Here is a 21,022-nt window from a genome sequence, read left to right on the forward strand (position 1 = left end):
TGAGTGAAACTGGGGTAGGAACAATAATTTAACATTAGGTCAGGAAAGAACATAGATTTGTATTTATGTTTTATTTATTTCATGGTTTTATTTATTTATTTATTTTTATTAGATCATAGGTTAAATAGTTGGAATGATGTGATGATTCATACTCATGTACAGTAGGTGGCGGTATGCACCTTTTTAAGTTGTTTGCAATCCGCCAAAAACAAGAGAAGAAGAAGAAGAAGAAGAAAAAGAAGGCAACGTCCGGATGCCAATCGTTTTTAAAACCAAAAAGAAGAAATCCTTCCCGCTTTTATTTTGACGTCCTCAAACCGCACCGGAAGTGAAGTTCCCAGCTCTTTCTAACCTGGATCGAGGTGGTGTATCGTCGCTCCGGTTCTCTCTCTCTGTGTTCCTGAGAAAGTGTGTGTGAGCTCCAGCTCTACTGATCCATCATCTCTGTGTTTGGATAAACCTCCGAATGGACTCTGTGCTCTTTTTTCTGGAGCGTTCACCTCGGACTATAGGAGCTAGCTTAGCATGCTAGCTGGAAACACGTTAGCAACGCTAGTCAGATTGAGAGTTTGACGGAGAGAGAAACGGTGTGTTTAACGGAGTCTGCAGGAAAAGGTGATCTAGGAAACATGAGTAAAGTCCAAATGCTGCTGTCGTTGAAGAAGCAGCAACTCACTGCTGCTGATGAAGAGATATTTGCTATGTTTGAACAAACAGTAGCAGAGCTCGAGGAGGAGCTGTCTCTTTCCAAAGAGGAGAACAAGAGACTCCAGAAACTACTGGACGCTGTTTTACAGCCTCAGCTTCGGATACACAGAGCAGGTCTGTTCCCTTTACCCTTAATTAACACTTTACACTCTTCAGTAGCACTTTATTATCACATTAATAACACTTTAGACCCTTTATCAGCACTTGCTGCAGGTAAGTAAAAGTATGAACACCACACTGTGAAAATCCTCCATTACAAGTTAAAGCATTTCATATCTTTAAGTTTATCTTATTTAAGTAAAAGTATGTAAGTATTATTAGACACATGTACTTTATTATAATAATTAAAATGTATTACGGAAGAGCAAACGTCCCAAAATAAATATATTTATAAAAATACATGGATTGAATAATATGCCATTTAATGTACTGATTTAAATATTACCCATACATGTAGGCACTAGTTGTTTAAATGTGACATACATTGATACTCTCGCCATTTCAATTAATCCAAAGTATTTGTTTTTATTTGCTTTTACACATTTAATAAGAAAAGGTGAATAAAGAAGCACATTTAGTTTTAATGTGCTTCTTTATTCACCTTTTCTTTTTAAATGTGTAAAAGCAAATAAAAACAAATACTTTGGATTAATTGAAATGGCGCGAGAATAATTCATAAAGAAATCAATCAATAAATATGTTCAATAATAAATTAAACACATCTAAAATGTTACTTGATAAAGAATAGGGGAACTAGTACAAAGGTCATTAAGTAATTAAAACGTTAATATAAATTAATGTAAAATCTCATCAATCAATTATTGCCAACATGTATTTATAATATATTCTGTATATATACAGTGCATGACATTAAGGATTTTGGGAGTGGCCCTGTGGGCCATCTAAGCTAATTAACAGATGGCCCTGAGCCCAATAGAGATTGCCCTGAAAAATGTGCACGGCCGAAATGGCACCAAGGGTTTGGGGGGCCTCCCCCTAGAACATTTAGATGTTTGCAGGTCTTAGATGCTGTCTAGTGCATTCTCTAGACTGAATTATAAGATGAACCACCACAATATTATATTGTACAATTTTATTCTTCATTTCACTTGTTTGTGTTTGCTCGCTTGCATGCCCTGCATAGCTATAAGAAATACGTAAGTTGTTGGTCAAGACACTTTCCATCTGTTGAAGGCAAATGCCTTCCCAGATGTAAAAAAGTAGAAAACATTACATTCAGTTGTAACTGCCAAAACAAACATTATTTACACTATTATGGTCCCTGTTAAAAATGTTTGTAATGTTATCTACTGTAAGTTGGTCGAACGAATGCCTCCTCATCCGGAAGCTGACCGAGCAGCATTCGAGAGTAGCCGAGCGCATCCGCGAAGCACACAAAATGGCGACGTCACAGTTCCCGTTAGCCGGCAACTCTAAATCTCTTCGGTCAAAATATTTTCCCTTTTGCGCAATACCGCTTAAATTGCTCCACTTATGTGACAGACAAGAAGAGTATGTGACAGACAAGAATAGTCAATTCTAATGTCTAACACGTAATGTGGAGAAAGAGATGTGCTGTATGGGTTGATTGTGCGTAGGCCTGTCACGATAAATAATTTTGTTGGACGATAAATGTTCCTGGAAATTATTGCGATAAACGATAATATTGTCGGCCCCATAGAGAACCGCAGTGACGCGTCATAAACCCGGAAGTAAACTTCTTCCGGTTCCTTCTTGAAAAACCAATGCAAATTCTCCATAGGATTTTGGAAAATAGTTCAAAATAAGGTCTGTGGTTGACACACATTTAAGAGAGGGATCACGTTTTGTTCAACCGGATAATCTCCACATGTCAACCCTACTTTTATAATTTTTGAATCATAAATCTAGTCGCCAGAAGCAAAATGCTAACGTTATGCTATAAACGAACTACAAGCCAGTACAGCACCAGGGTCGCACGACTTCAACGTCACGCCAACTTAAGATCGTTTCAACTGACTTGCACTGAAACTGCACTTTGAACACTTTAAATATATTAACATTTTAAACTGTATACCCCGGTTATCTAGGCCCTTTTTGTTTTGTTTCATGTATACCACGTTTATCTAGGCCCTTTTTGTTTTATGTATACATGTCACACTGTGGGAAACAATATTTCGATATTTCTGGATGTATAACACATGTAGAATTTTTGACAGTAAAGCTGACTTTGACTTTCACACGCTTGCATATTTTAACAAAGCTTTTCATTTTAGCCACACTGAATTTAACTAGAAGTCATGGCTGTGTCAATTACCAGTCTGATATCGTTTTACAAAGATGACAAGAAGAGTGTAGATAGAGGAGAGAACCACTACAAGTCAGGACACGTAACAGTTCAGCCTAGATCAGGGGTGTCAAACTCATTTTAGCTCAGGGGCCACATGGAGGAAAATCTATTCCCAAGTGGGCCGGAGCGGTAAAATCATAGCATAATAACAAAAAAATGACGACAACTTCAGATTGTTTTCTTTGTTTAAGTTTAGTGAACTTTAGTGCAATAACAGTACAAGCACATTTAGACTTGGCGTATCAACAAAAAGCCATACAACAACATTAAGTCATATACTGGGAATGAACAAAATACAAAAACTCTTCTCAAATAACTAATTTGTCATTTTTAACATATTAATCCTGTACTAACTCACCAAATGATTGAGACAAATTGAGGTAGAAACTTTTCAAGAGGGTTGAGTTACTTACTTCCTGCCTTGTAGGCTACATTACTTATTGATAAATAAAAGCTGTGCAATGCATGAACAATTTCAACAAACCTAACTTATGAACTGAAGTTACTGTCATTATTACAGTAAATCACACACTGTTCACTTTCTTTCAATCTGCACAGAAGACAATCATTTTTTAGATAACTATATCAGGGTGCAGTGTCTTATGCAGCATTTTAAGTTGGGTTACCCACTGTTGTTTTTGCTCCTGAAACCTGGCATCTTTTAGCTTTCACAAGTGCATCAATATCAGGGGTCAAAGCCTGAGTGGCAGCCAATTTCAGGATGTCATTTAAGTGCTTGTGCGTGAGCCTTGAGCGCAGCTTTGTTTTATTGATGCTCATTACAAAGAAAACTTGCTCACAAATATACGTGGTTCCAAACATGCACAACACTTTTGCAGCAAGGGCTGTCAAGTTGGGGTAACCTGGCAAAAGATACTGATAAAATGTGTCTAAGCCAGCTGCAGCAAATTTCCCCTTCAAATCTGAGTCACACTGCAAGTCTATTATTTCAAGTTGAATGTTGACGGGCAGATCAGAGGCATTCGCGGTGAATGGCGAGCAGAAAACTTTGAAGTCTTTCTCCAGTTCACCAAAAATCTGAAAGCGTTGCTCAAACTCCCGCAATAGTCCTATTAGTTTATCTTTGAACCGCTTCATGTCTGCGACATGTTGGGTATCGCACACATTTTTCAGACAAGGAAAGTGCGCTGCATCACCTCCCGCGAGCTGCGTCTCCCACAATGACAGCTTCAACTTGAACGCACATACGCTGTCATAATACTGCGTTACAACTTTGTTGCGCCCCTGCAGCATTGTGTTCAAGTTATTCAAGTGCTCTGTAACATCCACCATGAACGCAAGATCCTGCATCCATTCTTTGGACTTAAATTCTAACACTGGTCTGCCTTTTTGTTTCATGAATTGTTCAATTTCCTCTCGTAAATCAAAGAAACGCCTCAGCACAATGCCTCGGCTTAACCATCTTACCTCGGTGTGGTAAGGCAGGCCGTAGTTGTGGTCTTTATCTCTGAGAAGGTTGTCAAACTGACGGTGATTCAAGCCTCTTGATCGGATGAAATTAACAGTTTGGACGACCACCTTCATGACGTTATCCATCTTTAATGACTTGCAACACAATGCCTCCTGGTGCAAAATACAGTGAAAAGTCCAAAAATCACGTCCTCCATTTGCAGTCTGCACTTTTTCCCTGAATTTCGTCACAACACCTGCTTTTTTCCCGATCATTGAAGGCGCACCGTCTGTAGCCACGCTGACAGCGCGTGACCAGTCCACTCCGACTCTGTCCAGGGCACCCTCGAGTGTGTTGAAAATATCAGCCGCTGTCGTGGTATCCGTCATCGGCACCAACTCCACAAACTCCTCGGTTACGGTCAAAGTATCATCAACTCCGCGGATGAATATGGCCAGTTGCGCAACATCTGTAATGTCCGTGCTTTCATCAATTGCAACTGAAAACGCAATAAACGACTTAACTTTGCGCTTCAATTGGCTGTCCAAATCCTCCGAAAGATCAGAAATCCTGTGTGCAACTGTGTTTCTTGTCAGGCTGATATTTTCAAAAGCTTGACGCTTTTCAGGGCACACAATCTCTGCAGCTGTCAGCATGCATGTCTTCACAAATTCACCCTCGCTAAATGGTTTTGAAGCCACTGCAATTTCATTAGCAATAAGGTAGCTGGCTTTCACTGCAGCATCGCCGATTTCTCGGCTATGAGTAAACACAGACTGCTGTTTTTTCAGACCCGCCAGCAATTCCTTCACCTTTTCGCTTCTCTGTTTTCCTTTCAAGTTATCATATTTGTCGGCATGTTGAGTCTCATAGTGGCGACGAAGGTTATATTCTTTCAGCACTGAAACGTGCTGCGAACAAACCAAACACACGGGTTTCCCATTCACTTCCGTGAATAAATAGGAGGATGACCATTTTTCTTGGAAAACTCTGCACTCTGTGTCCACTTTTCTCTTTTTTGATAGCGACATTTTGGGGAGTGAGGAAGCCAAGCACGATAGACTGTAAACACAGGATTACTTCCTCAGCCCCGTTATACATAGTTTGCTCGCTTCACATAATTGCTATTGCGACACCCAGTGGACACATTTAGAACAGCAGTTTCTTTCATTGAAAAATTGCAGCTCTTTTTATTTTTTATACTTTCCAAAATCATCTCGCGGGCCGGATTAAACTTGTTCACGGGCCTGATCCGGCCCGCGGGCCGTACGTTTGACACCCCTGGCCTAGATGAAGGTGTGCTTACCGGTGTTGTCAGGGCTAGCATGAGGGACAAGGTTTATAGTGTCGGTGAGTAGTGATAGCAAGAGTACCGTTAACCTAGAGTTAATTTATTCACATTAATTCCCATCAACAACACCATTTTATGTGTCACATGAAATCTTTATTAGGCAAGGCAAGGCAAGTTTATTTATATAGCACTTTTCAAAACAAGGCAATTCAAAGTGCTTTACAAAAAATGAAAGACATTAAGAAAATGGCATTTAAAATCAGTCATCAAAAAGAAAAGCTATTAAAATAAATATTAAAAGAAAAAATACATGGATAAAAGTTACAGTGCAGTCTAAGATATGAATAGTTCATTTAAAAGCAGCGACAAAAAGAAAAGTCTTTAGCCTGGATTTAAAAGTAGTAAGAGTTGCAGCGGACCTGCAGGTTTCTGGGAGTTTGTTCCAGATATTTGGAGCAGAATAACTGAACGCTGCTTCTCCATGTTTAGTTCGGACTCTGGGGACAGAAAGCTGACCAGTCCCTGAAGACCTGAGAGACTTGGATGGTTCATCATTTAGCAGGAGGTCAGAAATGCATTTTGGTCCTAAACCATTCAGTGCTTTATAAACCAGCAGCAGTATTTTGAAATCTATTATTTGACACACAGGAAGCCAGTGTAAAGACTTCAGAACTGGAGTGATGTGATCCTCTTTCTTAGTGTTAGTGAGGACTCGAGCAGCGGTGTTCTGAATCAGCTGCAGCTTTCTAATAGATTTTTCAGTGAGACCTGTGAAGACACCATTGCAGTAGTCCAGTCTACTGAAGATAAAAGCCTGGACACGTTTTTCCAAATCCTGCTGTGACATTAGTCTTTTAATCCTAGATATGTTCTTTAGGTGATAGTAAGCTGATTTAGTAACTGTTTTAATGCGACTGTTGAAACCAATAACTAATTTAACCCGCTCACAAGAGAGCCCACCTCCGAAGATCGTGACTGGCTGAGGGACAGACTCGGGAGCAGGTTTTCAGGAATTTCTTGGCTTCTCTCCCCCGAGCCAGAAGAGGAACACTACAGCTTGGAAACACTTACTGTTCCTGAAATGATCAAATCTGTTGGGCATCAGGGACCTGAGGCAATTGTGGCAAGCATGGCATTGTCTGAAGAGCAACAGAGGGCAATTCAGGTGGCTACCACTGGTCAGCGAACCAACCCAAACTGGCATTTGTTCAGGAAAGGAAGGTTGACTGCCAGCAACTTTGGAGCTGTCCTGAGGTCAAAGCGTGTGACTGCTTCCCTTATTGCCAGGGTGCTAGGGCAACAACAGGCCCTTGATGGTGTTTTGTCAGTACAGTGGGGGACTATGAATGAATGTGAGGGCGTCAGGGCATTCACCACTGCAACCCAGATGCAGGTCCATGAGTCAGATTTGTGGCTCTCCCTATCAGGATTGTTGGGGGCATCTCCAGATGGTCTGGTAGGGTCTTCCGAAGTGCTTGAGGTAAAGTGTCCCTACAGAGCCAGGGAAATGACAATTAGTGAAGCATTGCAAATCAAGGGCTTCTGTGTCAGTAAGGAAGGGGAAACATTCAGCCTGCGTGAGGAACATCCTTACTGGCACCAAGTGCAAGGTCAGCTTCACCTCACTGCAAGGAAGAAGAAATAAAAAAATTGTGAATTGTTTTTAATTTACATTTACTCGCCTTTGCAATGTTGTGGTTGTTAGAGTGTTAGGTTTCCTGTCAGCTCGTCTGTTGGGAAGATATAAAATATTAGTTTCATGGAAGTCACACCGTCACATATACTGTAAGAGCATTAAGACATACAGTACATAGGCTAAAACAAAACATCTAAAGATATAACCTTGCACTTTGATAAGTCTCTTGAACATTTTCACTATTTTGACATTTTTATAGATGAAAATTGAACTAAAGAAATAAATGGTAGATTAATCCATATTGAAAATAGGTGTCAGCTGCTACACTAATTATAATAGTTATATTTCTTAATTAATTAAGATAAGATATTACTGTATTGATCCCAATTTGGGAAATGTTTGTGTTGCAGCAGCATAGCAAGAAAAACAAAATATAAGTTATTATAAATATACAAAAGTATGTGAGGGATGGAATATTAAATTGAATATAAATGTCAAATGTACATGTGATTTTACGTCCAAAAGAAGCTATGGAGCAGAGAGTTCTCTGCCAGCCAGAGGTGATTTGTTATTAGTTCAATATGTCAAACTGATTTCCCTGACTACAATCTTTAGTTACATGGTGAAACGTTATGCTGCTTGTACTAATTAGACTTATCATATAAGCCACACAGGTTTTAATAGGATGTATTTATTATCTTTACTTGTGTTGCGGTCTTTTCAGCAGCGCCATCTCTAAAACGGCGATACAGTCACTACCCATCATTTACATTTCACCGTGACATGGACAAAAATGTAACATCAGCTTACCTCATGGCACGAATCCAGACTCTCCTTTGGGAAACATTGGCCAGGAAACGATAGAACGAGCACGTTTCATGCGAAGACCTGTGGCTGCAACCCGGAGCAAAGCAACAAACCATGGCGTAGCTAACTAGTAGCGCTAGCTTTAGCTAACGTTAGCTAACGAAACGAACTGCCGAGTAAAATTGGAAAACACTGGTAATTAATTATTCTATCATTTGTAAAATTACGGTGTTAAAAACGACAATTTCAAAAATACAGATTCGAATGGTCAGATATACAGATACTAAAGATAGGCATGTACTTGCTTTCAAGCAGAACACAGGGGAAAACACACTTAGCGGGAGTGTTTACGTGTTCGGCGTAATTACGTACAACGGCCTCGACAATTTCTGTAGTCCTATTCAGCCACTCGGTAACAACCATCGTTTTTCAGACACGTAAACTCTTCAAAAATCACCAGTGGGGTCACTGCTGATGTATTTAATGTCGTAGAACAAAACGTGATTTATCTCTTACATTTGTGTCAACCACAGACCTTATTTCGAGCTATTTTCCAAAACCCTATGGAAAAAATGCATTGCTTTTTGAGGAAGGAACCGGAAGTGCTAAAAATGCTAACTTACTTCCGGGTTTTTGGACGCGTCACTGCGGTTCTCTATAGTAAGACCATTTTAGACCACTGACATAATGATAGTATATCATAATAATTCTAGTACATCCTTTCAAACAGATCTTTTTATTGAACATTCAACATTGCAAATGAAATGTGAAATAATATTAAAATATATAAATGATATATAATAAATAAAACAAATTAATTAAATTATAATAAATTAATTAAATCACACACAACCAAAACAATAAATTAAATAGACTCAGGCTGGAAAACAGAGTTCTCAATCCATCTATCTATCCATCTCTAGATAGATAGATAGATATATATAGATATATATATATACAGTGCGGCAAAAAAGTATTTAGTCAGCCACCAATTGTGCAAGTTCTCCCACTTAAAAATATGAGAGAGGCCTGTAATTTTCATCCTAGGTATACCTCAAAATGAGAAAAAAAAATCCAGAAAATTACATTGTCTGATTTTTAAAGAATTGATTTGCAAATTATGGTGTAAAATAAGTAGGCTATTTGTTCACCTACAAACAAACAAGATTTCTGGCTCTCACAGACCTGTAACTTCTTCTTTAAGAGCCTCCTCTGTCCTCCACTTGTTAACTGTATTAATGGCACCTGTTTGAACTCGTTATCAGTATAAAAGACACCTGTCCACAACCTCAAACAGTCACACTCCAAACTCCACTATGGCCAAGACCAAAGAGCTGTCAAAAGACATCAGAAACAAAATTGTAGACCTGCACCAGGCTGGGAAGGCTGAATCTGCAATAGGTAAGCAGCTTGGTGTGAAGAAATCAACTGTGGGAGCAATTATTAGAAAATGGAAGACATACAAGAACACTGATAATCTCCCTCGATCTGGGGCTCCACGCAAGATCTCACCCCGTGGGGTCAAAATGATCACAAGAACGGTGAGCAAAAATCCCAGAACCACACGGGGGGACCTAGTCAATGACCTGCAGAGAGCTGGGACCAAAGTAACAAAGGCTACCATCAGTAACACACTACGCCGCCAGGGACTCAAATCCTGCAGTGCCAGACGTGTCCCCCTGCTTAAGCCAGTACATGTCCAGGCCCGTCTGAAGTTTGCTAGAGAGCATTTAGATGATCCAGAAGAGGATTGGGAGAATGTCATATGGTCAGATGAAACTAAAAAAGAACTTTTTGGTAAAAACTCAACTAGACGTGTTTGGAGTTGAAAGAATGCTGGGTTGCATCCAAAGAACACCTACTGTGAAACATGGGGGTGGAAACATCATGCTTTGGGGCTGTTGTTCTGCAAAGGGACCAGGACCACTGATCTGTGTAAAGGAAAGAATGAATGGGGCCATGTATCGTGAGATTTTGAGTGACAACCTCCTTCCATCAGCAAGGGCATTGAAGATGAAACGTGGCTGGGTCTTTCAGCATGACAATGATCCCAAACACACCGCCCGGGCAACGAAGGAGTGGCTTCGTAAGAAGCATTTCAAGGTCCTGGAGTGGCCTAGCCAGTCTCCAGATCTCAATCCCATAGAAAATCTTTGGAGGGAGTTGAAAGTCCGTGTTGCCCAGCGACAGCCCCAAAACATCACTGCTCCAGAGGAGATCTGCATGGAGGAATGGGCCTAAATACCAGCAACAGTGTGTGAAAACCTTGTGAAGACTTACAGAAAACGTTTGACCTCTGTCATTGCCAACAAAGGGTATATAACAAAGTATTGAGATGACCATATATATTGACCAAATACTTATTTTCCACCATAATTTGCAAATAAATTCTTTAAAAATCAGACAATGTGATGTTCTGGATTTTATTTTTTTTCTCATTTTGTCTTTCATAGTTGAGGTATACCTAGGATGAAAATTACAGGCCTCTCATCTTTTTAAGTGGGAGAACTTGCACAATTGGTGGCTGACTAAATACTTTTTTGCCCCACTGTATATATAAATATATATATATATAAATAAATAAATCAATATGAGCACACATTGTCTCACAAGCAAAACAAATCTCCTTAAAACAACAGTCATGTGTACAGTCCACTGTCCATACAAAGACCCAGATGCCTCAACAGGCCATATCCAAATCTGTTTTTCAAAGTTTTTGAGCAAGGAACACCAACATGTTTGCATTGTCGGGCAAATGCATCTTTGATTGTAAACTGTCGGGAAGGTGGGGGCTCGCCATCTCCAGCTGCCGTGTTTGCTACCAGCTGGGAAAATGGAATGGAGTGGTTGTGTTTTAGGTGTAGTTTAAAATGTGTGGTATTGCCTGCTTTTGTCGCTACCTTTTTTAAACCAATGCGACTCACCGCCCGGCTCATTCAAGTCCGTAGGTTGACCTCGTTGATTTGGCTTGAATCCAAAATACTGCCACACCGGAGAATCGAGATGTGTAGGTTTTGTAACCAATTCCATTTCACTTTAAATTCCCCGCGAGTAAGTCACAGGTTGTCTCCCGCTTGTCGCTATATTATTAATTTGCCTGCTACGCTGCTGTACGTGCACACAGTGTCCTGACCTGGCTGTGTGTCAGCCCCGCCCCTCACAGCGCGCATGTCCGGCCGCCACAGCTCGTCTGGCAGCCACAGCGCTCCTAGCTAAAATGCTGGTCACATCCTTATGTAAACAAACACGCATGTAAACGGCAATTTATCGAGCTCAGAAAAGTTATCGAGTCCATTTTTATTTATCGTACGATAAGTCAATTTATCGATTATCGCGACAGGCCTAATTGTGCGTTGGTCTGTTGGTAATGCCTCGGGGTTCCGGTGGGCATGTAAACAAATGCATAATGCTGCGCTATACTTTGTGGCCTCACCCAGTTGCATAGCGACACTTATTGTTTAGGTGTCTTTTAATAAGCAGGTAGTCATATCATTAGCTAGGACTAGCTGGATCTGATCGATATGGACATAAACGCGAGTGAAGTCTAATCTGACGGGAGAGAGAGAGATCAGCTGCTGCTGACGAGTCGACACGCAGCTCTGCATGATCACATGCAGCGGTGAGCGGACAAACACACACTTCAGGTTAGAATATCACACGTAGCTATTTTAATGACCTCTCAAACAGTGGTGTAGTCTACTTTTTTGTAGTGGGTATACTGTAATAATTGTATTCATCCTGTCTCGAAGCAACACCTCATGAACACCATCACACTTAGTAATGCATAGACTAGTCTTGAGACTGGTTATGTGTTATCAACATGTCAATGTATTATAAGCATTTTTATGTGACTTTTAACTGCCAGAGACATTAACAATAAAAAAATAAAAGAATGCACGATGATGGAAAAAGCCCACTTATCTTCTAGGGTTGAACAATTAATCGACATTTTTATCAAAATCTCAATATGGCCTACTGCAAACACTGTCTCTTACACAGCTCTCACCAAATTTCCAACTAAATGCTTTCCACCCTTCTCCGTGAGCTCCTGGGCTATTTTGTGTGCTCTGGACGTCTCATGTCGTCTAATCTTGTTTCTCAAAGAGGCCAGAGATGTTGATCTGCTTGAATCTGAGGACTGGATCTTAAAGTGCACCCACTCCTCAGACATAGACACTCGTTGTTCTGTGAGGACACCTGTTGATTTTGTAGCGCTGCAAAGAGCACAACCTGGAAATAAACAAAACCATGACTAATTAGCATAATACAAGTTTTTACCAATAATATCTGCAGAAAAGAGTCAAGATTTACTCAAAAGTATTTAATAAACTGCTTACAATATTTACATCATGGCTAACAAAGCAGAAAAAAGGAGAGAAATGTTCCACTTTTTCAATAGCTAATTATTTGACAACTACTGATAACTAACATATAGTAATATAATGGTGCAAATGTTTTAAATGCACTTTTAACATGACCATGAATTAACTCTCATTTGCATAGTCATTGACTTTATGAATTTCTGTTGTTTAGATCAGCTTTCCTTTGCATGTGTGCTGACATTTACCTAACTTTCTGTCCCTCCACTCTAACCAAGGATGCCTGTTCTTACATTCCAGCTACTGTTACGTTAATGATAACCATGCTAATTCCACTTACGGGGTAAATTTGCGGTAGCGCCGGGCTCGTTCTCTGTCACCTTTAGGACAGCCGCCTGACCTGGCTCTTCTTCTGTAGTGGTAATAGAGGAAAACTTCGGAAAACATAAAAATATTTTCGTCTGTTTTCGTTTCATGTTTGCTTCCTGTTTAGCGCTCCGCGAACTTGAATGATGGAAGGATCAAATTCTGATAACGTTAGAGAAACGTGGGGTTTGTCAGAGCCGAACAAAGTGTGTTGCTGTTGCTTAGCAACAGGCCAAAGGCGACGGAAGCCCCAGACGTCCAAAAGTATTAACACAGAAGGGGGCGAAAGTGTGAAAGCGAAGTCACAAAATGATGTTGTTACGTATCATCGCTCATTTTTAAGAGGGCATACGGAAATCACTGGCATTTTCTAGTGGGTATACGGCGTATACCAGCGTATCACGTAGACTACACCACTGCTCTCAAACTACCTAAACTAGTTATAGATATGTTTAGTTTTACTGTCGGGTCACTCATTACTGGATCCGCGAGCTGCTGGCATAATAGATTGCCCGATCGGGCAACCAGCAGGTGAGGCTTCATTGCCCGGGATAAATACTAGATGGCCCCGGGCCATCGGGCAGTCCTTAATGTCGAGCCCTGTAAAGTGATGATGGACGATCGGTCGTTTCTCTCTTTCTCGAGCCCTGTGTATATATATATATATATATATATATATATATATATATATATCTATATATATATATATCTATATCTATATCTATATCTATATCGAGATCGAGATCGAGATCGATATAGATATATATATATATATATATCTATATATAGATATAGATGAGCCCTGTATGTATATATAGATATATATATATATCTATATATAGATATAGATGAGCCCTGTATATATATATATAGATCTAGATAGATAGATATAGATATATATATATAGATATATATATCTATATATAGATATAGATGAGCCCTGTGTATATATATATATATATATATATATATATATATATATAGATAGATAGATAGATAGATAGATAGATAGATATATATATATATATTAGGGTTGCACCGAATGGGAAATTCTTGGCCGAAACCGATACCGAAAATAGGAAACAGTTGGCCGAATGCCGAAAGGCCAAAAATGATTAATAGAAATATATATAATGTATACATTTTTTACCAATGTTGTTCAGCTACCTGATTATGGAAAAAGACATGATTATGGCAAAACTTAACTTAACTTAACTTAAATAATAATCACTATTATGGGTCCATAACACATTTATTCAGCACTTTTGAATGCATACAGTACATTAATTCCAAGTCAAGTGCATTTTCTTTTCTCTGTAGGATAACTACAACAAAGTGCATTCAGAACAAAGCCAAGGTGCTTTAAAACTACATAAACATCTAGGCCAGTAGGCCTACAACAACATAGTGTAAATAAAGACTGTAACAGCCAGGCTTCAACAACAACAAATGCACATATAAGTGCATGCATACAAATGTGCAAACTGGATAAATCCACATGAATGTAACTATTTACAAATGAAATTACAATTCAATTTCAAGAATCTGTAAATAAGGCTTTCTGTCCTCATAAGCAAAGTAGTAAACATTGTATAAAGATACATAAAGTGAAAACTGGATACAAAATCCACAATCAATTACAAATTAAATTACAATTTCAAGAATCTGCAAATAAGGTGGTCTGTCCTCATGAGCAATGTAAACAACATGGTATCATTTAGATACCGAAAGTACAATATATTGAACACTGTGCTGCTGTCATTTCCCCCTAATGATAACCTGAGATGGTGAATTATAACTCACAATGAAAATTGTTCAGGAAAGTGGGTATAGAGTAGACATGTAGAACTAGATAAACTTATGATAAGCCAGCCTGGTCTACTTATTAAGGAAAAGTGGGAGGTTCTTTTAATGAACAGTAGCTTCTCTGCTTTATCAGCCATAAGTCTGTTCCTCTTCTCATCAAGCACATGAGAGGCAGCGCTGAACAGTCTCTCGCTGTCAGTGCTTGTGATTTGATCTTACTCCGCATATTTGTCCGGGTGTTTTTGATTTCAAGTGGTGGAGTAATCCCGAAGTGGTGAAAGTCTTTGCAGTTACACCCCCTCGAGAAATGTCAGCTGAACACGTTTTACAAATCGCAATCCGCGCCTCTTTCTCTGATATTTTTAAATATCTCCAAGCGCCAGACATGTTGGCTGTGAGCCAGCCGCGAGCATGGTCGCGCACCGTGCTTGTCGCCGCGTTTTGATTACGTCATCACAACAACACGTTAGCTTACCAACGTAACCCTGTTCCCTGACATTCGGTGATAATTTTTCGGTGCTAAAAGGAAAGGGCCTTTTTAACCATTTTCGGCCGATAATTGTCGGCGGCCGAATATTCGGTGCATCCCTAACAAATACACATTAAGTGGGACAAAGAAAGATAATGTGAAAATATAAAAACAAAGGCATTAATTAGGGCTGAAAAATTTCTCCCATTGTAATGGTGATTAGATTTCTAAATGCTAACACTTAACAGTTTGTTCTGACAGTGTGTTTCCTGTTTCCTGCAGACGTCCAGCAGCTGGTGGTGGTTAAAGAAGAGCTTCTCCCTGACCAGCAGGAGTGGAGCACCAGTCTGGACCAGGAGGACCCAGAGCCTCCCCCACACATTAAGCAGGAACAGGAGGAACTCAGGGTCAGTGAGGAGGTGGAGGAGGCTGAGATCACCAAGTCCACTTTCACTCCTGACCCTGTGAAGAGTGAAGATGACAAAGAGAAACCTCAGTCCTCTCAGCCTCATCAAAGACAAACTGAACACCTGGAAACAGAAGCTGATGGAGAGGACTGTCGAGGACCAGAACCAGCCAGGAACTCAGATCCAGAGAGCAGTTTACAACCAAAGACTGAGGACGACACTGGAGACTCTTCTGAACCTGACACTGAAGACAGTGCTGATTGGAAAGAGACCAAAGAACCTGCGTCAGGCTCAAACTCACTGAAAAATAGACAAGAATCTGTCAGTGATTCACGACCTAGTGCTGAAAAGAAACCATTCAGCTGCTCAGTCTGTAAGAAAGCTTTTTCACAGAGTGGAAATTTAAAGAAACACATGAGAGTCCACACAGGAGAGAAAGCACACAGCTGCTCAGTTTGTAAGAAAGCTTTTTCACAGAATGAAAATTTAAAGACACACATGAGAATCCACACAGGAGAGAAACCATACAGCTGTACAGTCTGTAAGAAAGCTTTTTCACATAGTGGACATTTAAAGTCACACATGAGAGTCCACACAGGAGAGAAAACACACAGCTGTACAGTCTGTAAGAAAGCTTTTTCACATAGTGGACATTTAAAGAAACACATGAGAGTCCACACAGGAGAGAAAGCACACAGCTGTACAGTCTGTAAGAAAGCTTTTTCACATAGTGGACATTTAAAGTCACACATGAGAGTCCACACAGGAGAGAAACCTTTCAGCTGCTCAGTCTGTAAAAAAGCTTTTTCACGGAATGATCATTTAAAGAAACACATGAGAGTCCACACAGGAGAGAAAGCACACAGCTGTACAGTCTGTAAGAAAGCTTTTTCACATAGTGAAAGTTTAAAGAGACACATGCAGGTCCACACAGGAGAGGAAGAATAGAGCTGCAATGTTTGTGACAAAAGATTTAAATGGCATAATCGTTTCAAAAGACACACATGTGTTGGTCGTCAGCTGCTTCTGTAACTGTAAGGGAATACATTTGTCTATTTTGTGTCCTGATGACCTAATGCCGTTATATGTAATACCTTACTCCCTAGGCCTGATTTCACCCACCTGCAACCGATTCACTAATGATCACAAATGTTCATTTCTTTGACCCCTTGACTCGACAACTTTCTTATTTAATAATCATTACATCTCCTCAGGACCAAGTTCCCGTGTCCTGCCTTTCACCTGCTGATCACCCACTGCTCATTTAAGGTGGACTGACCTATACAAGGGACCAGCTAGTCTTAGTGTCTTGATGCAAACGTTTTGTAAAGTGATGCTAGACCAAAGACGTGCTGTTGGGTTGTGTGCTCTCTGCAGGACGGTGTCTGTACTCAAAGATTGTTGATGAAATGAGAGCTTCACTCTGTTTTTGTTGTCTAAACGACGCCAACAGAGCGATACGTCTTCTTTCCAGCAGATGGCATAAATGTTACATCATCCAGTTCAACTGTCATCCACACATTAATGATTCAAAACAGCAATGTGTCAGATATGGCTAGTAATTGACTATTTCAACAGAATGTGATGTGTTGTTACAGTCTTGAGGCCATATCCAATATGTTTATGCTTTGTTTGATTAAATCTACTGAAATGAGCATTCAATGACTAAATTATTCTGAATTACTGTCATTACATCATGGGTTTGCATTGCAATATTAGAACGCATAAAACCCAACTTTATTTCTTCCAAGTTGCGGGTGTTCATTGTTTAGAAGTCTGCTGTGTTTCATCCAAGCTTCCACTTCGTGCTCCGATAATGCTGAAAGTATCCGTTATTGATGTAACGATACCAAAACCTCACGGTACGATAATATCGCGATAACAAGTCCACGGTACGGTATTTATCGCGATATTGAATAATAAAGGGAAGGGAAAAAAAATGAGATTTTTTTTTTTCTTCAATAAAACATTTTTTTACTAGGAAAATGTTTTTTTATTAAATAATAAATCTTATTTTTACAGCATTTTTGTAGGATAGCAGTATTTTAAAGTGTCAAAAACAAAGTGACAGTAACAGACTGGAACAAGAAAACCAGTGTTTTTGTACCTACTAGTACTACCAAACAAAGTAAGCTTTGTTTTCTTTATGCCACTGCATCTCACAAATAAACAAGGACATTTAATAATCAGACCCTGCAATAAAATAAATCAAGTTTCACTTTAGTTTTTCAAGTAACTCAACTCAAACTCACTAGTCACTCACTCAGCATCATCAGACAGGTTTTTAGGAATATGAGAATGTCCACATTTCCAGGTATTTATAAGCTGGGATGTTTGGGCATTTACAATATCCCCTGCTCTGGAAAAAACTCTGTCGCTTGGTACTGATGTTGCTGGGACACCAGTGGTCGCGTTAACCGAATATTTTATTTAACAATGACGGAAAAATCTGAACGCAGTCTGTCATTTTGACAGATTAGAACAAACTCGGAACAGCGCCAACGTTTCCCCGCAGCCAGGCTCTGGTGTTATGCCGTGTTATGCATGCCCTCCAAAAGGAAATGATATAGTTTCCAAACCGTACTTTGCCGTACAGATCAATACAAGTCTGGGAGGTCTTGCTTTACGCTGTGCGCGTCCCGCGAGGTGCATGTACACTCGGCATAACACCGCCCCCCCCCCCCCCCATTGACAGTTCACGAGCATGCTCTATCGTGAACTTTTCAGACCCGACGGGTAATAAGGGATTATGACGGATATTTTACGATCCTGTCTGTCGAAATGACGGACAGCGAAAAAGTCTAACGCCAGGCTTGTTGACAGGGCGAGATATACATATATGGTTGATACTTGTCAATGTCTCTAGGTGTTTAAATGTAGCCCTGTAAATACGATGTCCTTTTGTGTTATCTGTTGTTTTATTTTCATGTTGTAACCTACTTGCTGCCATGTTAGAGAGGTCTCTCTTGAAAAAGAGATCGATGATCTCAATGGGACCACCTGGTTAAATAAAGGTTTAAAAAAAAAAAAGTGTTCAAAAAAAAAAATTTAAAAAAAAAAAAAAAAAATTTGAAAATCGCGGTAGATTTTGTCAGTCTCACGACAGTATTGTGAAGTTTATTTACCGCGATACCGCGATATTCGGTATATCGTTACATCCCTAGTATCCGTTGTATGCTTTACCTGCTCCAGTAACACAAGTGTAATTCACTGGACAGACAAGAGATAGTGGATGGATCCAGAGGAGAACCAGAAGATAGTCCGTATCGAGCCTTCAGGTTCTGAAAATGATCAGGGATAGAGCTAGAAAAAAAATCCAAAACCCTGAATAGAGCTAGAAGATAGCCAGCACAAAGCCAAGAAAGACCCAGTAGAAAGACAGGAAGGAGCCAAAAGAGTTTGTATTTTTTTTATATTCAATCTCTTCTCTTAAGATATTAGAACTTCCTATCTCATTATGTATCCTTTTATTCAAATTAAACCTTACATTTTGCTGCTAATTATTGAGACTGTTTCACAGCTTTATGTTAAATATTTAGACTGTTTTCTTTACATATAGATTACATAGGATGAACAGCACGATCCACTCTGCTGGATTCTGCCCAAACCGGCTCAAAATGCATGTAAACATCTCGCTGTATCCATACTCCTGCAGTTGTATTGTTCTGGATTCATAGTGAGGAGTATTAGATGTTCTGCACTCTTATTGTTATGTATTTAATATAAAGTCAAATACCCATAAAGTCAGAAAAGAAAAGAGACTCACTTAAGGAAAAAGGTTCTTCATTTGCACATAAACATGGTCAAATATTTAACGTTGTGAACAGATGATGTCGCCCTAATCCGTGTATCTACGGTCCATTTGTTTTTCATTATTACACAAGTTAGCGGAAGAGCATCTGAGCAACACACTCACTCCATAAACGTCCAGGAGCGACGTTTGGTCAGGGTCCCGTGGCGTGCAGCTGTGACGCTCCTAGGCTCCTTCAGCTTCATAAAGGGACGCAAATAGCTTTCAACTGATTGCAATGTATTCCCATTTGCGGCGGGCTTTGACGCTCATGGAAGCACGGCATTCGTTTGTGTCGGCTGCCCTTAAAGGCAATGTGAGCGTCCATTCCCATTGGATAACGGAGAATTGTACACCCGGAAGTAAGTATTCCCCTTACTGTCGATTGATTTTACAGTGATATCTGCACTACTCATCGACTAAAAAACACCAGATTATCCTTGTTAATTACACAACATTGATTGGTTTAAATTGTGTGCAATGCTTGAGTATTTTCCCCCTTCGATTCGGAGAAACAAATATTTTTTCGGTGTAAAGGATGGCAGACACTACACTACCCAGAATCCCCAGCTATCGTTTAGGACTACACCATGTGCTCTGTTTGACAAACCCCGTGATTAGTTCTCAAGCTCTGTGATTGGTTGACCTCCAACTGCATTCCATATGAAAAAAAACGTTTCGTAACAGATAAAATCATACTTTATTCAGCAGTGCTTGCTTTACTCTTTGAAAGTCATCAAATCAATGCATTGTAATAAATGGTTCGGCTGCATTAAATATATTACACATCTGTCGTAGTTCTTTATTTTTATTTATCTCCAGAGATCGGGCCTCAGAATAGACCGGAAACTATTTTACCGTTCAGTTTGAATTTCACAATAAAGTTAGTAGTAATATTTTGTTTTGATATTATTGTTTTTTATTAACTACTAGACCGCTGGGTCATGTTAAGACCATCTTTTCTGTGTTGCTGTGGGGTTTTTTCCATCGTTTTTGCGTTACAAATATCAAACAATAACTAAATATATCCGTCGTAAACTAAACCAGAAACAGCAGTATATTTTATTTTGTTAACACTGTAAACTTGACAGCTTTTTAACCCAAACCACCTACTGGTTAAAGCACGTTATTACACGTTTAGAGTAATGCAATGCAGGTAGATTGTGTTGCTTTTTAATGACTGTTTAAAATGCCTTTTTCTTCATGTCTTTCATTTTTGTAAAGCACTTTTGAATGTGTTATATTTTATGAAAACATTTAAATATTAAGAGTATCTACAAAATAGGAGGAAAGTAGAAGGTCAATATATTGACCTAATAAATAAGGTTTAATATATTGCATGGTTTGTTTTGGGACTTGACAATCCAACCCAGTCTCACAAAAACATGTGTAATCACAACGTAAGACGTAGTATTTCTACAAAAACGCCTCTGAAATTGTAAGATCCATACGTTTTCTTTCACCATTCATTCCAATGGCTGGCGTCTATGTCACGTGATCTTCAAATATCTCCCTGCAGAAAAAAAAACATGGCCGAAATTTGTTTTATTCTCGGTGGAAAATGCCTATTTTAAAGTTAGTTTGGCCATTAAAATGCGTTTTGATGTCATTTGATGCGAGAAATATGAGTTGTTATTTCAGATTATGTGTGCAGTGGATGTACATGATCTTTAGTTTGCTAGT

General features: G+C 39.5%; 1 protein-coding gene across 1 annotated transcript; it reads left to right on the top strand.

Moving 5' to 3' along the window:
* The first annotated feature begins 316 nt into the window (after window positions 1-316).
* Window positions 317-17,211, top strand: LOC307024983 (uncharacterized protein). Its single transcript, XM_079659534.1, has 2 exons — window positions 317-822; window positions 15,425-17,211. Exons 1-2 carry the CDS (start codon window positions 630-632, stop codon window positions 16,495-16,497), a joined length of 1,266 nt encoding a protein of 421 aa, XP_079515660.1. The 5' UTR covers window positions 317-629; the 3' UTR covers window positions 16,498-17,211.
* Window positions 17,212-21,022: the final 3,811 nt, after the last annotated feature.

This window comes from Notothenia rossii (genome assembly GCF_949606895.1).
Source record: "Notothenia rossii genome assembly, chromosome: 1".
In the NCBI taxonomy this organism is placed as follows: domain Eukaryota; kingdom Metazoa; phylum Chordata; class Actinopteri; order Perciformes; family Nototheniidae; genus Notothenia; species Notothenia rossii.

Coding starts and splice junctions, on each gene's coding strand:
- LOC307024983 (XM_079659534.1), top strand. CDS start 630: ATGAGTAAAGTCCAAATGCTGCTGTCGTTGAAGAAGCAGCAACTCACT. Junction 823..15,424: donor GCTTCGGATACACAGAGCAG/GTCTGTTCCCTT, acceptor TGTTTCCTGCAG/ACGTCCAGCAGCTGGTGGTG.